Source organism: Cetorhinus maximus, chromosome 7 (genome assembly GCF_964194155.1).
Source record: "Cetorhinus maximus chromosome 7, sCetMax3.hap1.1, whole genome shotgun sequence".
Taxonomy (NCBI): Eukaryota; Metazoa; Chordata; class Chondrichthyes; order Lamniformes; family Cetorhinidae; genus Cetorhinus; species Cetorhinus maximus.
In genome coordinates, this window is record NC_135885.1 from 3,134,285 (window position 1) to 3,153,376 (window position 19,092).

At 49.5% G+C, this 19,092-nt stretch overlaps 2 protein-coding genes across 3 annotated transcripts in view; both read left to right on the forward strand.

The window, feature by feature from the left end:
• nup98 (nucleoporin 98 and 96 precursor) overlaps window positions 1-997 on the forward strand; it is a 66,898-nt gene extending 65,901 nt beyond the window's left edge. For both annotated transcript variants that reach the window (XM_078544949.1, XM_078544950.1), the window contains one exon: window positions 339-997. In XM_078544949.1, the coding sequence (XP_078401075.1) occupies window positions 339-553 (215 nt within the window). In that variant the 3' untranslated portion in view covers window positions 554-997. The remainder of the gene's footprint in view (window positions 1-338) is intronic.
• A 1,525-nt stretch (window positions 998-2,522) lies between these two features.
• LOC144683097 (neuronal acetylcholine receptor subunit alpha-10-like) lies at window positions 2,523-17,521 on the forward strand. Its single transcript, XM_078546114.1, has 5 exons — window positions 2,523-2,562; window positions 9,282-9,427; window positions 13,221-13,375; window positions 14,123-14,655; window positions 16,953-17,521. The coding sequence occupies exons 1-5, from the start codon at window positions 2,523-2,525 to the stop codon at window positions 17,519-17,521; spliced, it is 1,443 nt and encodes a 480-aa protein (XP_078402240.1).
• Window positions 17,522-19,092: the final 1,571 nt, after the last annotated feature.

Genomic DNA, 19,092 nt, shown 5'->3' on the forward strand with positions numbered 1-19,092 from the left:
TATCTAATATTTTGCGTCCTCTATTCTGATCTCCCTCACAAATGGAAACTCCCCTGTTTACCCTGTCAAACCCATTCACGGTTCCAGGGATTTCTATCTGGTCCCTTCCTCAGCCTTCTGTAGCGATAAGAGTCCAGCCTGTTCAGTCCTTCCTGTTGTGTATGAGCTCTCGTTTCTGGTAACGTTCCTGAATGGAGACTGCATTGAGTGGGCAAGGCTGGGGGTGAGAAGGATGGCTCTGATTATTTTTAATGGGGTGTTGAGTCGCAGTGAAGTCGCTGTGAGTGATTTGTTTCTGACCTTTTTTTGTTTCTCTCTCTCTCTTTCTACCCCCCTAGACATGGCCAAACAGATTGCCAACATGCTGCGCACTGTGCTCGGGCTGCAGCACAGTGCGGAATTACCTGGGGACAGGGCCCCCAGCCTCCAGCACGTCCCCTTACGCTTGCTTGCCCCTTACATCCGTAAGCTACCCATGCCCGAAGACTACGCCCTCGAGGAGCTGCGCAGCCTGACTCAGACGTACTTGCGGGAGCTGGTTGTTGGCCCATAGCCCCCTGTCTTGCGGAAGGGTGAGGGGACAGTTTTGACACTCCGCCTGTACACTTCTCCCTTTGAGCTAAAGTTCCTCCGACAACGCTGAAATGCTACTGCGAGTCTCCAATACTTCACCGTTAAATGGAGGAACCGTTTAAAGACCTTTTTTTTAAACAGAGGAGCAGCTGGAGAGGCAGCTTCCTGAGCAAGGACTGTATCCTGGAAAGTTACAATGTGCCACGTGGCCTTGCATGTTGGTGGGACTTTCTTGCTTTTTATTTTAATAATTCTGTTCTAAGTGACTATACAGGACTTGCAATGTTGATGACAGATCAGCAGTGACACCCCCACCCCCACACACAACTTGTCAATACTGGGAGCTGATTTGCTTAAAATCATCTGGCTAAACAACTTGTCGCTTTGAGAGGGATCAAACTGACAATAAACATTGTTTTTTTAAATTGTTTTGTTGCAACTGCACAATCTGACTATTAATAACACGTTAGTGCAAGATGGAGGATCCCTCTGTTGTCACTAGTTAATGCTAGCAAGCTACCTAGCGGTGCAGTAACCTCACCACCCCACCCAATGATAGATGATTCCACGGGTCTAGGATGTGGGGAGAAAAATGTGCTGCTCTGGAGTTTGGTTTAGTCACAAAAGCAGGCAAAACATTGGAGAAACAACTCGTTTTAAACTGCAGCTGCAACAACCACACCCCCCACTCCCTATAGAGCTTCCCAATCCTTCAGAAATACGGGGATCTGTTCATTAAACGTGTGTGTGCTTTGCCTGGAAAGCTACTCTTTATTCTTTGCTGACAATTCTGAGTCTGCTTGATTGCTGCAGTGGAGCCGATCCATAGTTTTTTAATTCTCTTGGCATGTCCTAACTCTGGCCCCTCTGATTTTCTGTTTTCTGCCTACCCCAGCAAAAAGGAAATCAATCCCCAGACCCCTCTGTCCTGCTGTTGAGCTTCACTGGCCCAAAGCACAAAACAATGGTAACATCTTTCGAGTAACATTTTTCTGTGTGTAGCTGTAAAATGCTTCCTGACACCCCTGGTGGATAGTTTGTAAACCCAGCCTTGATTCCCCAGTGCTGCAATGCTATCAGAATGCAGCAATTGTTGGACACGGGGGTGGGGGACGCAGTGAGAGGTATTTAACCTGAACTGTTCCCAGTTGGTGCCTAATCGGATCAGCAGCAGTCAGAGTGGAGAAAGCTCAGCGTCTCTCTCTCTCCTGCCCGACAGGGAGAATGGAAACTGGCTTCAGTTATCCTGGATCTAGTCTGGGCTGTAGCCTCTAAAACAGTTTGTGTAAACTCCCCCTGAATTCTCCCCTGGAGGAGGAGGGTATTGGAATGAAGGGAGCTGGGAGGGATTCTCCTGTTGGACAAGTGAGATCAGGCTGGGGGATAGAGTGCCTCTGCAGTGTGGAGATGGGGTGGCTTGTCCCAGGTCTCACTGGGGCTGAGCCCACACCATTTACAGACGGGTGGGGTGCTGGAGTCAACAATAGGTCTGAAAGATCCGATTTTTGACTCGTGCGAGCTTGGATAAAGCTTACACAGCCTCCTGTAACACCCCTCTACAGCAGGTGAGTGGTTTTAACACACCCTCTCCCCAAACCATCAGCTGTTAATAAACGTGGAGAGAATACTGGACTCTTTGATCTGTCAGTGTGGAGTTCATTGACCATCCTTGAAGAACCATATGCTCCTCACTCAAACTTAACCAATTAATCTCTTGTGAAAATGGGATTGTAGGTCATGAAAGTAACCAAGGAGGAATCACGGTGATCTCTTCATACTCGACTACCCTCCTCCTAAGTTCTGGTGTCCTTCTCGCTGCTCTGCATGCAGTAGTGACCTGTACAGCCCAGGGTGCAATGGAGTTCCCTTTAGCCCTGGGTAGGGGAGATAATCCAGTTGACTTCCTGCTCCTCATGACTGCTTGAGTTTGGTCCTCGCTTCCCGAATCAATGAAAGTCGACCACTCCTTCGGCAAGGAGAAGCAGCCTGGTGTAAGTGCTCATTAAATAAAACGACCATTACCTGCGGTGTCCGCATATTAGGGCCAAGTGAAGCACTTTAAATAAAAATTAAAACAGCCGGTAGCATTCCCTTGTCGAATGTTTCTTAAAAAATTGTGTGGATGGTGACTTCTGAGGAACTTTTTAAGACTTTCTATTTGGTGGGGGGGTGGATTTCTCTGTTTTTCTATCCATTTCCCACCCCCCAACCACCCCAGCATCCCATTGTAAACGCTGCAGAAACTAACCCCAGCCAGATTCACGATTTTAGCAGTGACACTAACTAAGGCAGAAGTGTCTGAACAGTGTGTGAAAGGACGACTGTTGCCTGAAGAGAAAGCGACTACATGAATAAATGATAAAAGCAGCACATCAGAGAGAGAGAGAGACTGTGCGGTATTAGTAACACCACAGCACTGGCTTAACTGGGGAAATGTGGGGTAAAGGGAGAAAATGGTCAAGGTTAAGTTTTTGGAACTTGTTTGCCAACATGATCATGGGGATAGCACTATATTAGCCCTGAAATCTCTCAGGAACTTTCTTCCCCCTCCCTCTGGAACTGGTGAAGTGCCTGCTTCCTGAGACGTTCCAGTGTGGCCCTGGGGGCTTCAGTGACGATCAGAAAGATTCCCCACTTCAACTTTGCTGTTGAGCCACCCAGGTCCAGGCTTCACTTGCTAGAGAGGGAAGAGGGTTGAGTGAGAGATCTGCTCGCGGTATCCAGTCTCCCCGATGTGAAAGGCCAGGAGAACTGTGGGGCTGCCTGGGGCTGAAATTTGGTGCCATTGATGTAGCCCAGGGGCGTTGTACCTCAGCAAAGGGCAGCCAGTTCTGGTCAGGATCCAAGAGGCAGTGTGTCAAGGTCAGTTCAGTTAATTAACAAATATTGTTTCCTTTGATCTCGTTGAGATAGTGTCCATATGTGTATGTGAAAGATAGTCTTTGACCAGTAGAATACAGGAAATCACCATGTCTTTTGTTACTTTATACCAGTACAATATTAGTTCTGGGTTTAGCATTTTGTTCCCATATTCTAAATAAGCATCTTCACCCTTTCTGCCTCTGGATATTCTCAGCTCCTGGCCTGATGGTGGGTGTGTCTTGCAGGTGGTGTGAAATATAAAAGGATGCATTGAAAAGTTTTTAATTAAAAAGAAATTGCAAATAAAGTAAATTCTCATAGACTGTTGAGGGTATTCTTTTTAACTGTTTTGTGTGGGGAGGGGAACATGCAATATTTTTTAATAAATGTGCAAATTTCAATGAAGACTGCTGGAATCATTGTGTGTGCGTGTGCCTGCGTGCTTTCTTTCATGGGATGTGGGTGTCGCTGGCTAGAACATTTATTGTCCATCCCTAATTGCCCTTGAGAAGGTGGTGGTGAGCTGCTGCCTTTTTGAACCGCTGCAGTCCATGTGGTGTAGGTACACCCACGGTGCTGTTAGGGAGGGAGTTCCAGGATTTTGAGTCATCGACAGTGAAGGAACGGCGATATATTTCCAAGTCAGGATGTTGAGTGGCTTGGAGGGGAGCTTCCAGGTGGTGGTGTTTCCATGTGTCTGCTGCCCTTGTCCTTCTAGATGATAGCGGTCGTGGGTTTGGAAGGTGCTGTCACAGAAGCCTTGGTGAGTTGCCGCAGTGCATCTTATAGATGGAGCGCACACTGCTGCCACTGTGCGTCAGTGCTGGATGGAGTGAATGTTTGTGGATGGGGTGCCAATCAAGCAGGCTGCTTTATCCTAGATGGTGTTGGGCTCCTTGAGTGTTGTTGGAGCTGCACTCAGCCAGGCAAGTGGTGGGTATTCCATCATTCTCCTGACTGGAGCCTTGTAGATGGTGGACAGGCTTTGGAAAGTCAGGAGGTGAGTTACTTACCTCAGAAATCCAGCCTTTGACCTCTTGGAGCCACAGCATTTATATGGCTAGTCCACTTCAGTTTCTGGTCAATGGTAACCCCCCCCAGGATGTCGATAGTGGGGGATTCAGCGATGGTAATGCCATTGAATGTCATGGGGCAATGGATGCTTTTTTGTTGTTCATGGTCATTGCCTGGCACTTGTGTGGCATGAATATTACTTGCCACTATTTATATGGTGCCTTAATTCATTTTGTAAATGGCTGAGAAGCACTTCACCTAAAAGGATGACCATTTATACCGCACTTTCACAACCACAAGAGGTTCCACAACTTATATTTATATAGCACCTTTAACTTAAACACCCCAACATGCTTCACAGGAGCATTAGAAAACTAAATTTGACACTGAGCCACAAGGATATGTTGGATCAGATGATCAAAAGCTTAGTTAAGCTGGATGGTTTGAAGAAGAGTCTCAAAGGGGGAAAGTGAGATTGGGATGGAGAGATTTAGGGAGGGAATTCCAGCACTTGGGTCCCAGGCAGCTGAAGGCACAGCCACCAATAGCGGAGTGATTAAATCTGGGATGTTCAAGAGGCCAGAATTAAAGGAGTGCAGAGATGCAGAGGTTTGTGGGGCTGGAGGAGATTACAGAGATAGGGAGGGGTGAGAATTTTAACATCAAGATGGGGAGATGATGGTGTATCACTGGGCTAGTAACCCAGAGGCCTTGGCTAATGTTCTGGGGACACTGGTTCAAATCTCACCAAAGCAGCTGGTGGAATTTAAATTCACTTAATAAAAATCTGGAATTGAAAACCAGTAATGGTGACCATGAAACTATCTCACCTGGATGCATTTCGGGAATTCCGCTCCGTCTAAGCCTGTCACACTGTAACTGGCCCAGTTGATGTTGGGGAAGTTGAAATCCCCCGTTATAGGAAGCGATTGCGTTGGAGAGGGTGCAGAGGAGATTCGCCAGGATGCTGCCTGGGCTGGAGCGTTTCGAAAATGGGGAGAGACTCGATGGGCTGGGGTTGTTTTCCTTAGAGTGGAGATTGCTGAGGGCAGACCTGCTGGAGGTGTACAGAATTGTGAGGGGCATAGATGGGGTGGATAGGAGGGGACTTTTCCTCTTGGCGGAGGCATCGGTGACCAGGGGGTATGGATTTTGGGTGGGGGGGGGCGGGAGATTTGGAGAGGATTTGAGGAGGAAAATTTTCACCCAGAGGGTGGTTGGAATCTGGAGCACAGTGCCTGAGGGGTTGGTGAAGACAGGAATCTTCATAACATTTAGGGGGTGTTTGGATGAGCACTTGAGATGCCGCGGCATACAGGGCTATGGGCCAAGTGCTGGAAAATGGGATTGAAATAGGTGCTTGATGGCCGGTGTGGACATGATGGGGCGAAGGGCCTGTTTCTGTGCTGTATGACTATGACTATGATTGTTGTAAAAAATCCACCTGTAAAAATTCACTAATATCCTTTCGGGAAGGAAATCAGGTGACTTAATCGGCCTACACATGGGTCTAGATCCACAGCAATGTAGTTGACTCTTACCTGCCCCTCTGAAATGGCCGAGCAAGCACTTGGTTCAAGGTCAACTGGGGATGGGCAACAAATGCTGGCCTTGCTGGTGACACCCACATCCCAAAGAATATAAAAAAGATGTTCAACTGGAAGCCAATGTAGGCCATCACAGGGGCGATGGGTGAAATCAGGTGCTTCTGAAGGCCAGTCACTGAAATGAAGAGTGCACACCAACTAATGTGCGCACAGCAAGATCCCACAAACAGCAATGAGATAAATGACCAGGTAATCTGCTTTTAGATGTTGATTGTGATAAATATTGGCCAGAACATGGAGAGAGAACTTAGATAGATGGTGTCGTAGGGACTTTACGATCAGGTTAACAAGGCCTGCCTTTAACAGCCAAAGGATAAATTGTGTAAAAGGAAGTCATTCTGCCCCTTGAACCCTGTTCTGCCATTGAATTTACACACTTACCCACTTCTCATCCTTGCCCATTGACTATCTTTTAACCCCTGTCTTTAAAGCCCTTATTGTGCCCCAGATTCCATAACTCTGAGGGAAAGGGTTCCTGACTTCCACTCCCCTTTGAGCAAAGCGCTTCCTAACATCACCCCTGAACGGCCTGGATCCAATTTTAAGGCTCTGACCCCTCATTCAGGACTTCACCTCACCCACCCCACCCGAGGAAATAGGGTCAATAGAGAAACGACCATATTACCTTTTAATCATATATAACTCCATTTGATCAACCTTAATCTTCTAAAATCAAGACACTTCCTCATCATTTAATTCTTTTAGCCCATTTGTTATTAAGGAAGAACTACCCCTGATTTCCAGCTCTGTCTGCTGATGACCCGAGGTTCAAAGGATTCAATTTTGTTTCCTGATGACTGAAATCCAGATGTTTCAGGTGTTTTCCGAAGGAGTGCGGCAAATGTGTAACTTCCCCCCCCCAAAAGGCAGGAGGTGTTGGGGAGATTGAACTTTTTCCACATTAAAAACATTGATTCTTGTTCACTAAGGGGCATTGAGAGATATTGAGCAGGGTAAATGGAATTAAGATACAAGTCGGCTGTGATCTGATTAAGGGTGAACAGGAGCTCCTGTTCCGATGTAATCCAGCATCTGTGACAAAGGTCAGCCACCTGAAATGTTAACCTTGTTTCTCTCTCCGAGAATGCAGTCAGACCTGAGTATTTCCAGCATTTTCTATTTTTATTTCAGATTTCCAACATGTGCGGTATTTTGCTTTTGTACAGTCGGAACAGTACTGCGCTTTGCACAAGGTCACAGAGCCACACAGGGTGAGAGATGATTGCCATGTGTACAGAAACACACTCTCTCTCCCTCACACCTTGACGCACACATGCTCACCCACTCATACACACATGTCCCTGTGGCTGCAGAAGTAGTCTTGGTGGGTCACCTTAGTCAGAAGGTCATGGGTTCAAGACCCACACTGGAATCCATAACGCAGACTGCCAATTCCAGTACCAGAGCTGAGGGAGTGCTGCACTGTCAGAGGTGCTGTCTTTTGGATCATCGGTTAAACCAAGGCCCTGTCTGCCCTCCCAGGTGGACGAGAAAGAGCAGGGGAGATCTCTGATGTCCTGGCCAACATTTCTCCCTCAACCTGCATCCCTGAAACAGATCATCACATGGCTGTTTGTGGGATCCTGCTCTGTGTAAATTACTTCTGTTTTGAATATACGAAATAGGAGCAGAAGTAGGCCATTTGGCCCCTTGAGCTTGCTCTGCTATTGGATAAGATCACAGCTGATCTGTTTGTGTTTTGGATTCCATATTCCTATCTACTCCCAATAACTTTTGATTCCCTTCCCTTTTGACTTCTAAAGTGCTTGATTAGCTGTAGAGCGCTTTGGGAGTTGGAGGTAGTGAGAGGTTTTTTTTATACATCCACAGAGAGATATGATAAGCACATGATCCACAGTTGAAGACTCACCCCGATGCTCACATGTGTGTGCACACACCTCAGCGCTGTGTCAACAAGGAACTGTTCCTCATACCACTGAATTTACAGGAGTATTTTTTATTATTTACTAAACACAGGGTCACTCTGTAAATTTATTAGGTTGGGTGAAATGAGCCACTTTCCCAGTCTCTCACCTGTTGCCCTTTTTATTCAATTTCCTAATGAGTTCCCCAGTTTGTTCTCGCAGACTAGAAGCTACAGGTCAGATTCACAAGATCAGGCTCTGACTGTAGGTGAATGTGTTTGGAATGAGATGCAGTGGAAATCCAGGGTTAAGGGGTTTGGGGGAAGGGGAGTTTCTGTCTCTGGGATTGAGTGGGTTCAGGGAGGGAATAAGGTTGCCAACTCTGATTAAGTGTATTCCTGGAGGTTTCATGACAAGACTCACCCCCACACACCCATCCTAGTGACCTGCTGCCTAGCTGAAGCAACTGGACAGGGAAGAGACTCATTGCCCAATTGGATGATGCTTGACTGTCAGCCACACAGCCTTTTTGTCCCCCCCTTGTCAATATTTTTTATACCTGATAAAGAGAAATGTTCAGAGGAAATGACGAAAAAACAAATTGTTTTCATGTCCCGGTGATTTTTCTCCAGGGTTACACACAGCAGTGTCCTGGAGATTGACCTTCAATTCCTGGGGACTCCAGGCCATCCCGGGGAGGGGGCTCTTTGGGTTTGGGGAGGGGGACACCGGGATTGAGGGGGTTCTAGGTAGGGGACGCTGAGATTAAGGGGGTTCTGGGAGGGGTCTTTGGGATTGGGGTTTCTCCCCAGTCATTGTCAGATTCTCTCCTCCAGTCACTGGGCTGCCTCCAGTCTCCCCCAGTCTGATGTGAGGTCAGTGGGAATCTGGGATTGGAGTTGGGAAGATTCCTCTCCCTCTCTCTCTGTCTCCCTCTCTTTATTTCTCTTTCTTCCCGTTTCCCTCTGTCTCCCTCTCTCTCTCTGTCTCTCTCTCTCTCTGTCTCCCCCTTACTCTCTCTTCCTCAGCTGTTTGGTTAAAAAATGTCCTTTCAGGGAAAGATTAATGATGTATTGAGAGGAACAGATGTTGTCCGTGCCCAGAACCCCAGCCAACTCTCTGCACTGACACTGGCCCACAAATGCGAAACCTGTCTTGTGAATTATGAGCAACAATGAATTTGCTGAAATCTGTAATTATTTAGTGTGATTAACACAAGCTCCGCTCTCCAAACTGACGAGGAGGGTTTCAGTTAGGGTGAAACTCCACATTCCTGTGCCTGGCTCTCGGTGTGAACAGGATTCATGGTTTAAAGTTTACAGAGCTGACTCACTTGTTACACCCTCTCAATCGATTCCAGGTTCGCTTTGCGCCGAGGGAAATTTTGCCAACCAACTGCTCGGTGATTTATTTGTGAATGAGTCCAGTGTTTTGAGGCCAGTGTTGAACACAGATCAGGGGCTCAATGTGACCCTGCAAATCACACTCTTCCAGGTTATACACATGGTAAACTCACCCCCCTCCATGTCCCCTTTGCTCCCCAATGTTACCCTGAAAATACCCCTGTTCCCCAGTCTCTCCCCTCTATCTATCTCTCTCTGTCCCCTCTCTCTATCTCTCTCTCTATGCACTCCATATCTCTCTCTAACTCTATCTCTCTCTGTCCACTCTCTATCTGTCTCCCCTCTACCTCTCTCTCTCTCTCCCAGTCTCCCCCCTCTCTACCTCTCTCCCACGGTCTGTCCTCTCTCTCTCTCTCCCCGAGTCTCTCCAACTCTCTCTCTCTTTCCCAGTCTGTCCTCTCTCTGTCTGCCTCTCTCTCTCTCTCTCTGTCTGTCTGTCTCTCTCTTTCTCTCTCTCTCTCTCTCCCAGTCTCTCCCCTCTCTCTCTCTCCCAGTCTTTCCCCTCTCTATCTCTCTCTCTCCCCCCAGTCTGTCCATTCTCTTTCTCTCTCTCTCCCCCAGTCTCTCCACCTCTCTCTCTCTTTCCCAGTCTGTCCTCTCTCTGTCTGCCTCTCTCTCTCTCTCTGTCTGCCTCTCTCTCTCTCTGTCTGTCTCTCTCTTTCTCTCTCTCTCTCTCTCCCAGTCTCTCCCCTCTCTCTCTCTCCCAGTCTTTCCCCTCTCTTTCTCTCTCTCTCTCCCAGTCTCTCCTCTCTCTCTCTCCCCTCTCTACCTCTCTCCCCCTCTGTTCCCCAGTCTATCCACTCTCTCCCTCTATCTCTCTCTCTCTCCCTCCCCAGTCCTTCCCCTTTCTATCTGTCCCCTCTATCTGCCTGTCTCTCTTTCCCTCTCCCCCCAGCCTGTCCCCTGTCTATCTATCTATGTCTCTCTCTTTCCCTCTCTCTCCCAGTCTGTCCCTTCTATCTCTCTCTCCCTCCCCCCCGTCTCTCCCCTCTCTATCTATCTCTCTTTCTCTCCCAGTCTGTCCACTCTCTATCTATCTGCCTCTCCCCTAGTCTGTTCCCTCTCCATCTCTCTCTCTCCCCTCTCTATCTCTCTTTCTGTCTGTTACCGAGTCTGTCCTGTCTCTATCTGCATTTATATCATGCGGCTGTTCCTTAACTTCCCCCTGAAATGGCTGAGCAAACCATTCAGTTCAAGGGCAATTAGGGATGGGCAACAAATGCTGGCCTTGCCAGCGACACCCAATAACATCAAAAAATAAAGAAAATAATACAAAACACCTTTCACAACCTCAGGACCTCCCAAAGTGGATTACATACAATGAAGCACTTTTCAAGTGTAGTCACTACTGGCACATAGGAAACCTAGGAACCAATTTGTGAGCAGCAAACTCCCACTAAGAATTAAGGACCAGATAATGTGTTTTGGTTGGTGGGCTGAGGGTTAATTATTAGATAGTTGGGGAGTTATTACGTGGTCCTACTTTTCGAAATAGTGTCTTGGGATCAGCCAAGAGAGCAGATGGTTTACTGTCAAATCCAGATGATGGCACCTCTGACAGGGCAGCACTCCCTCAGTACTGACCCTCTGACAGTGCGGCACTCCCTCAGTACTGACCCTCTGACAGTGCCGCACTCCCTCAGTACTGACCCTCTGACAGTGCAGCACTCCCTCAGTACTGACCCTCTGACAGTGCCGCACTCCCTCAGTACTGACCCTCTGACAGTGCGGCATTCCCTCAGTACTGACCCTCTGACAGTGCAGCACTCCCTCAGTACTGACCCTCTGACAGTGCGGCACTCCCTCAGTACTGACCCTCTGACAGTGCAGCACTCCCTCAGTACTGACCCACTGACAGTGCAGCGCTCCCTCAGTACTGACCCTCTGACAGTGCCACACTCCCTCAGTACTGACCCTCTGACAGTGCAGCGCTCCCTCAGTACTGACCCACTGACGGTGCACCGTTCCCTCAGTACTGGCCCTCTGACAGTGCGGCACTCCCTCAGTACTGACCCTCTGACAGTGCGGCACTCCCTCAGTACTGACCCTCTGACATTGCGGCACTCCCTCAGTACTGACCCTCTGACATTGCAGCACTCCCTCAGTACTGACCCTCTGACAGGGCAGCACTCCCTCAGTACTGACCCTCTGACATTGTGGCACTCCCTTAGTACTGACCCTCTGACAGTGCAGCACTCCCTCAGTACTGACCCTCTGACAGTGCAGCACTCCCTCAGGACTGACCCTCTGACAGTGCAGCACTCCCTCAGTACTGACCCTCTGACAGTGCGGCACTCCCTCAGTTCCGACCCTCTGACAGTGCGGCACTCCCTCAGTACTGACCCTCTGACAGTGCAGCACTCCCTCAGTACTGACCCTCTGACAGTGCGGCACTCCCTCAGTTACGACCCTCTGACAGTGCAGCACTCCCTCAGTTCCGACCCTCTGACAGTGCAGCACTCCCTCAGTACTGACCCTCTGACAGTGCGGCACTCCCTCAGTTCCGACCCTCTGACAGTGCAGCACTCCCTCAGTTCCGACCCTCTGACAGTGCAGCACTCCCTCAGTACTGCACTAGAAGTGTCAGCCTGGATTTTGTGCTCCAGTATCTGGGTTGTTTTAAACCCACAACCTTCTACCTGAGAGGGTGTGAACAACAGCTGAGTCCTGACACACTTAAACAATAGAGTCACTATTTGGCTAAGGTGAGAGAGACACATAGACCCCAACGCCAGGTTCTTTTGCAATGCTCCCTCCCAATGTCAAATCACCTGCCAAACTCATTGCTCGAGCTCATGCACATTGAGTGGTGTTGAGCTGGTGGTGAATCCACAAGAGATTGGGGAATAGGTTCTCCAATCGGAGATATCGTCGAACGCTTATCCCATGTTACATATTAACCAGTATTTACAGCATGGAAACAGGCCATTCAGCCCAACCTCTCTGTGCTAGTGTTTATGCTCCACATGCCCCTCCCTCCCTCCTACCCCCCTCTTCATATCACCCTATCCTTCCATCCCTTTCTCCCTCGTGTGTTTATCCGGCTTCTCCTTAAATACACCCATGAAAATAATTATTGGGAAGACTGAAGCCATTGTTTTCAGACCCGCTCTGTTCCCTATCTACCCCCTCCATCCCTCTCCCTGGCAACAGTCCGAGGCTAACCCAGTCTGTTCACAACCTCGATGTCATATTTGGCCTGGAGATCAGCTTCTGATCGCACATTTGTGTTATTATTAAAACCTCCTACTTCCACCTCTGTAACATCGTCCAACTCCCTCCATGAACCAGCTGATCTGCTGCTGAAACCCTCACTGAGGCCTTTGCTCCCTCTGGACTCGACTATATTCCAACACCCCCCCTGGCCGGTCTCCCACATTCTTGAGGTCATTCAAAACTCAGCTGCCCCTGTCATTCGCAGCGAGTCACCCCTGTGCAGCCTCGATTTTAAAATTCTCCACTTGGTTTTCAAACCCCTCCATGGCCTCGCTCCCTCCCTATCCCTGTAATCGCCTCCAGCCCCACCCCAACCCTCCGAGATCTCTGCGCTCCATTAATTCTGGCCTCTTGTGCATCCTCGATTTTAATGGCTCCGCCATTGGCGGCCGTGCCTTCAGCTGCCTGGGCCCCAAACTCTGGAATTCCCTCCCTCCACCCCCCCCACCCCCCCACCACCTAAACCTCTCCACCTCCACCTCGCCTTCCTCCTTTGACCAAGCGTTTGGTCACCTGACCTAATATCTCTTTACGTAGCTCGGCGTCAAATTTTGTTTGACAGTCGCTCCTTTGAAGCACCTCGCAATGTTTTACTGTGTTAAAGGCGCTATGTAAATGCTAATTTTGTTGTTGTATTTGTGCTATTCATTTCATAAAGCAACAGGGGTGATGTATTTCAGGACGAGAGGAACCAGATATTGACAACATACCTGTGGATCAGACAGATGTGGGCCGACGCATTCCGACACTGGGATAAAGATGAATACGGTGGCCTTGATGTGTTACTTGTGCCCAGTAGCTACGTGTGGAGGCCTGACATCGTTCTATATAACAGGTAGGTCAGCCCAGTACTAAACTCAGCCTGGTTTGAGTCGGAGTTCAGACAGTCCTGATCAGGACAGAGGGCAAAAGAGTAAAGGGCAATGAGACAAACGATGAGATATTCACTGAGGGCCGAATTTTGACCAGGACACGCTGACCTCATTTCTAGAATAATCTATTCGTGGAGGCAGGTTCAATCGAGGTATTCAAAAGGGAATTGGATTGCTACCCGGAAAGGGAGAATGTGCAAGATTACGGGGATAAGGCAGGGGTGTGGGTCCAGGTTGAATGCTCTTTCAGAGCCTGCCCAGACTCGATGGGCTGAATGGCCTCCTTCCGCGCTGTGAAGATTCTGTGATTCGCCAGGTTAATTCTGTGGACCTTGAGTCGATTGGGTTTGGTCACCTTTTCTTTTCTTTGTCTCCCATTCTCCACCCCCCACCTCTTCCTCCATCCTCCTCCCCAATATATTTCCCCTTCCCCCCCTCACCTATCCCCTTCCCCTCCCCATTCACCCCTCCCACTCCCTCCACCTCCCCCACCCTCCCTCCTCCAACTCCTCCTTCAACCTCCTCCCCTCCCCTCCTCCCCCTCCTCCTTCTCCTTCTCTCCCTCCTCTTCCTCCCTCCTCTTCCTCCCCTTCTCCTCCCCACTTCTGCCCCCCTCTCCTCCCGCTCCTCTCCTCCCCCTCCACCCCACTCCCCTCCCCTACTCCACCTCTCCCCCCCGGTATCCTCTCCTCCCCCTCTCCCCCCTCCAGCGCTGAAGATCAATTCACCAGCCCCATGGAAACGAAGGTTGTTGTCAGGCATGATGGGCGGGTGACCTGGGATTCCCCAGCAATCACCAGGACCTCCTGCAAGGTCGACACCTCCTCCTTCCCATTCGATGGCCAATGGTGCCCTTTGACCTTTGGCTCTTGGACCTACAGTGGAAACGAAGTCAACCTGTTGCCCGCTTTAGACGGGGCGGAGCTCAGCGACTTGGTGGAGAATGTGGAGTGGGAGGTTCTGGGCACAGTGACTGAGAGGAACATCGTCCTGTATGGGTGCTGCTCGGAACCCTACCCTGACATCACCTTCACCCTCGCCCTGCACAGGCGGCCAGCCTTTCACATCTACAACTTGCTCCTCCCCTGCACGATGATCTCCTCCCTGGTTCCTCTGAGCTTCTATCTACCGGCCGACTCAAATGAAAAGGTTTCACTCGGTGTCACTATCCTCCTGGCTTTCACTGTCTTCCAGCAGATGGTGGCAGAGATCGTACCCCCCTCAGAGACTCTGCCCCTCATCAGTGAGTCACCATATTCCCTTTGTTGTGTCTACACCAGGTGGCAGAGCCCCGGTGGGTAAGATTGAGGGTTGAAGGCCCCTGCCCGGAGATTTGAGCACAAGTCCCAGGGTGGCCAACACTCCCAGGGCAGTCAAAAGAAAACTTTCAATAATGTTAGGACGCGCCCAAAGCACTTTACAATCGACGAGGCACAGACTCGATGGGCTGAAGGGCCTCTTCTGCACTCTGTGATTCTGAGGCACTTATTGAAGTGTAGTCACTGTGGTAATGTAGCCAACACGAATTTACCCACGTTAAGCTCCCACAAATGGTCATGTGATAATGACCAAACCGTTTTTTGTGATGTTGAATGAGGGATAAATATTGGCCGGAACAGTCAGAGAGAATTCCCTGTTCTTTTATATCCACCTCCAATAGCAGATAGGCTTTTTAACACCTCACCTGAAAGACAGCACCTCCAAGGGTGCTGAACTCTTTCAGTACATCCTCTGCCACTGTGACAAAGGTAAACTTTCCCCCCTTGTCCTTCTCCACCTGTCTGCAGCCTCTGACCCGGTTTGACCACACCTTCCTCCCCCAACACCTCTCCACTGTCGCCCAGCTGGGTGGGACTGACCTCACCTGCTTCCGTTCTTATCTATCTCATCGTAGCCAGAGAATCACTTGCAATGGCTGCTCTTCCTGCTCCCGCACCCTCACCTCTGGTGTCACCCCAGGATCTATCCTTGGCCCCTCCTATTTCTCATCTACACGCCATCAATCACCAAAGGCACAGTGTTAGTTTTCACGTGTACACTGACTACACCCAGCCGGACCTCGCCACCATCTCCTTCCACTCCTCCACTGTTGCTAAATTATCTGACATCCAGTACTGGATGAGCAGAAATTTCCTCCAATTAAGTATTGGGAAGACTGAAGCCATTATTTCGTTCCCTCTTCCAAACTCTGTTGCCTAGCAACCGATTCCATCCCCCTCCCTGGCGAGTGGCTGAAGCTGAATCAGGCTGTTCACAACCTTGGTCATTCTCCAAGATAATTTTCTGACCACAACTCCACACCACCACTCTATTTCCACCTCTGTAACACCGCCTGACCTCACCCCTGTCTCAGCTCATCTGCTGCTGAAACCCTCATCCATGTCTTCGTTACCTCCAGACTCGACTATCCCAATGCGCTCATGGCTGGTTTCCCACATTCTACCCTCCTTGAGGTCATCCTGTCACCCCTGTGCTCCCTGATCTACACTGGCTCCCGGTCAAGCAACATCATCTTGATTTTAAAATTCTTAACCTTAGTTTTCAAATCCCTCCATGGCCTCGCCCCTCCCTATCTCGATCGTCTCCTCCAGCTCTACATCCCTCCGAGATACCTGCACTCGCCTAATTCCAACCTCTCGAACATCCCCGATTTTAATCATCCCACCATCAGTGGCCGTGCCTTCAGCTGTCTGGACCCTAAGGCCTAGAATTCCCTCCCCAAACCTCTCCGCCTCACTTTCCTGCTTAAAGACGCTCTTTAAAACCGACCCCTTTGACCAAGCTTTTGACCATGAGGACTAGAATATAAAAGCAGGGATGTGCTGCTGAGGCTTTATAAGGCTCTGGTCAGACCACATTTAGAATATTGTGAGCAATTTTGGGCCCCGTATCTCAGGAAGGATGTGCTGGCCCTGGAGAGGGTCCAGAGGAGGTTCAGGAGAACGATCCCAGGAATGAAAGGCTTAACATATGAGGAACGTTTGAGGACTCTGGGTCTATACTCGATGGAGTTTAGAAGGATGAGGGGGGATCTGATTGAAACTTACAGAATACTGAAAGGCCTGGATAGAGTGGACGTGGGGAAGATGTTTCCATTAGTAGGAGAGACTAGGACCCGAGGGCACAGCCTCAGAGTAAAGGGAAGACCTTTTAGAACAGAGATGAGGAGAAACTTCTTTAGCCAGAGAGTGGTGAATCTATGGAATTCATTGCCACAGAAGGCTGTGGAGGCCAGGTCATTGAGTGTATTTAAGACCGAGATAGATAGGTTCTTAATTGGTAAGGGGATCAAAGGTTACGGGGAGAAGGCGGGAGAATGGGGTTGAGAAACTTATCAGCCATGATTGAATGGCGGAGCAGACTCGATGGGCCGAATGGCCTAATTTCTGCTCCTGTGTCTTATGGTCTTATGGACCATCTGACCTCACATCTCCTTATGTGGCTCAGGGTCATACTTTATTTCAGATTGCTCCCCGGAGCCCCTTGGGATGTTTCATTATGTGAAAGGTGCTATATAAATCTAAGTTGTTGTTGTTTTAGGGAAGTACTACATTGCTCCCATGATGATGATGACAGCCTCCACAGCCCTGAGTATGCTGATCATGAACATCCATCACTGTAGTCCTGAGTCCAAGCCTGTCCCCAGCTGGGCCAGAGTGGTCATCCTGCATCACATGGCCAGAATCCTCCTTGTCCGTGGGGTGAGCAGGAACTGCGCGGGCAGCACAGAGGCGGTGAAATCAGACGGTCACCCGAAAGCCGCCAGCGGCCGGTGGCTGAGGGAGGAGGAGGAGGATGAAGAGGAGACCAGCGGCCAGAAGGAGCCGGAGCAACTCCTCAGCAACACGTCCGCCAACTGCGACGACGCCTGGGAGGAGGTCAAGGTGGATCGCGGCCAGGGGTCTTGCAGAAGTCACTGCCCCCCTCACTGGGAGAGGCTGGTCAGAAACATCGAGGTCATCAGGAACTCCCTCAGTCACCAGAGGGAAACTCGGAGCTGGGCTGCAGAGTGGAGGAAAGTGGCCAGAGTGCTGGACCGACTCTACATGTGGCTCTTTGTCCTGATGGTCATCAGCCTGAGTGTCCTTGTCATGGTTAAAGCTCTGTAAAGCCAGCCTGCATCCCTGTGTGGCTCATTTTCACCTTCCCCATTTGAAAGGTGATCAACTCACCTATTGTCCAACTGCCTGATTTACTGTTTAATCATCGCCTGCTCCACCAGCCAGATAATCTAACGTGGTTATAAATCACAGCATCGCAGAATTATTACAGCAGCAGAAGGAGGCCATTCGGCCCATCGTGCCTGCACCAGCCCTCTGATGCCCATGCCACTCCCCCACCTTCCCTCTCAAACCCTGTACCTTTATTCTTTTTCTGTCTAATTCCCTTTAGAATGCTTCAGTTAAACCTGCCTCCACCACACTATCGGGCAGTGCATTGCAGAATGCAATTCTGGTGCATTCTTAACCGTTTGCTGGGAGAAAAAGTGTTACTTGCTTCGTTTGCCAATCACTTCAAATCTGTGCCCTCTTGTTCATGATCCTTTTATGAGTGGGAACAGTTTCTCCCTCTCTACTCTGTCCAGCCCCCTCATGATTCTGAACATCTCTATCAAATCTCCTCTCAGCCTTCTCCTCTCCAGGGAGAACAGTCCCAACTTCTCCAATCCACCCTCATAGCTGAAGTTTCTCATCCCTGGAACCATTCATGTAAACCTCTTCTGCTCGCTCTCTCCAATGTGTTCACATCTTTCCTAAAGTGCGGTGCCCAGAACTGGATGCAATACTCCAGCTGAGGCAGAACTAGTGTCTTAGGAAAAGATCAACATAACCTCCTTGCTCTTGTATTCTATGCCCCTGTTAATAAAGCCCAGGACACTGTTATGCTTTATTAACTGCTCTCTCCACCTGTCTGGTTAGGCCATAACTGGAGTTTTGTGTCCAGTTCTGGTCAGCATCTTTTAGGAAGGATGTGAGGGTCCCCGAGAGGGTGCAGAGGAGGTTTACCAGAGATGGGGGACTTTAGTTAGAAGGTTTGGGCTGGAGAGGCTGGAGTTGTTCTCCTTGGAGCAAAGGAGAGATTAGTGGTAAATGCTTTTGAGAGAGGATCCTGCAACTCTGGGTGAGATTTAATTTAACCCTTTGCACCCCTTGACACCAGCCAATGAGGCATCTAAATCTAGGAGAAATCAATATAAGATAGTCCCTAATAAATCCAATCAGAAATTCAGGAGAAGCTTCCTTACCAGAGAGTAGGGAGAATGTGGAACTTTCTCCCACAGGGAGTGTCTGAGGTGAATAGTATTAAATACAATTAACTGGGATAGCATAAGGAGAAGCTGGATAAACACATCAGGGAGGAAGGAGTAGAAGGATATGGTGATAGGGTGAGAGAGAGTGGGATGAGTGTGAAGCATAAACACCAGCACAGACCTGTTGGGCTGAATGGCCTGTTTCCATCAGGCCAATTCCATTTAATTCTAAACCAATCATCCCTCTCCCCCACCTCTGCCACTCACTACTTGGGCTTTCTCCCTATCTCCGTGTTTCTCTCCCTCTCTCTCTCTCTCTTCCCTCCCTCTCTCTGCCTCTCCCTCTCTCCGTCTGTCTCTCTCTCTCTCTCTCTCCCCACCCTCCCCTCTCTCTTTCTGTCGCCCTCTCTCCACCTCTCTTTCTCTCTC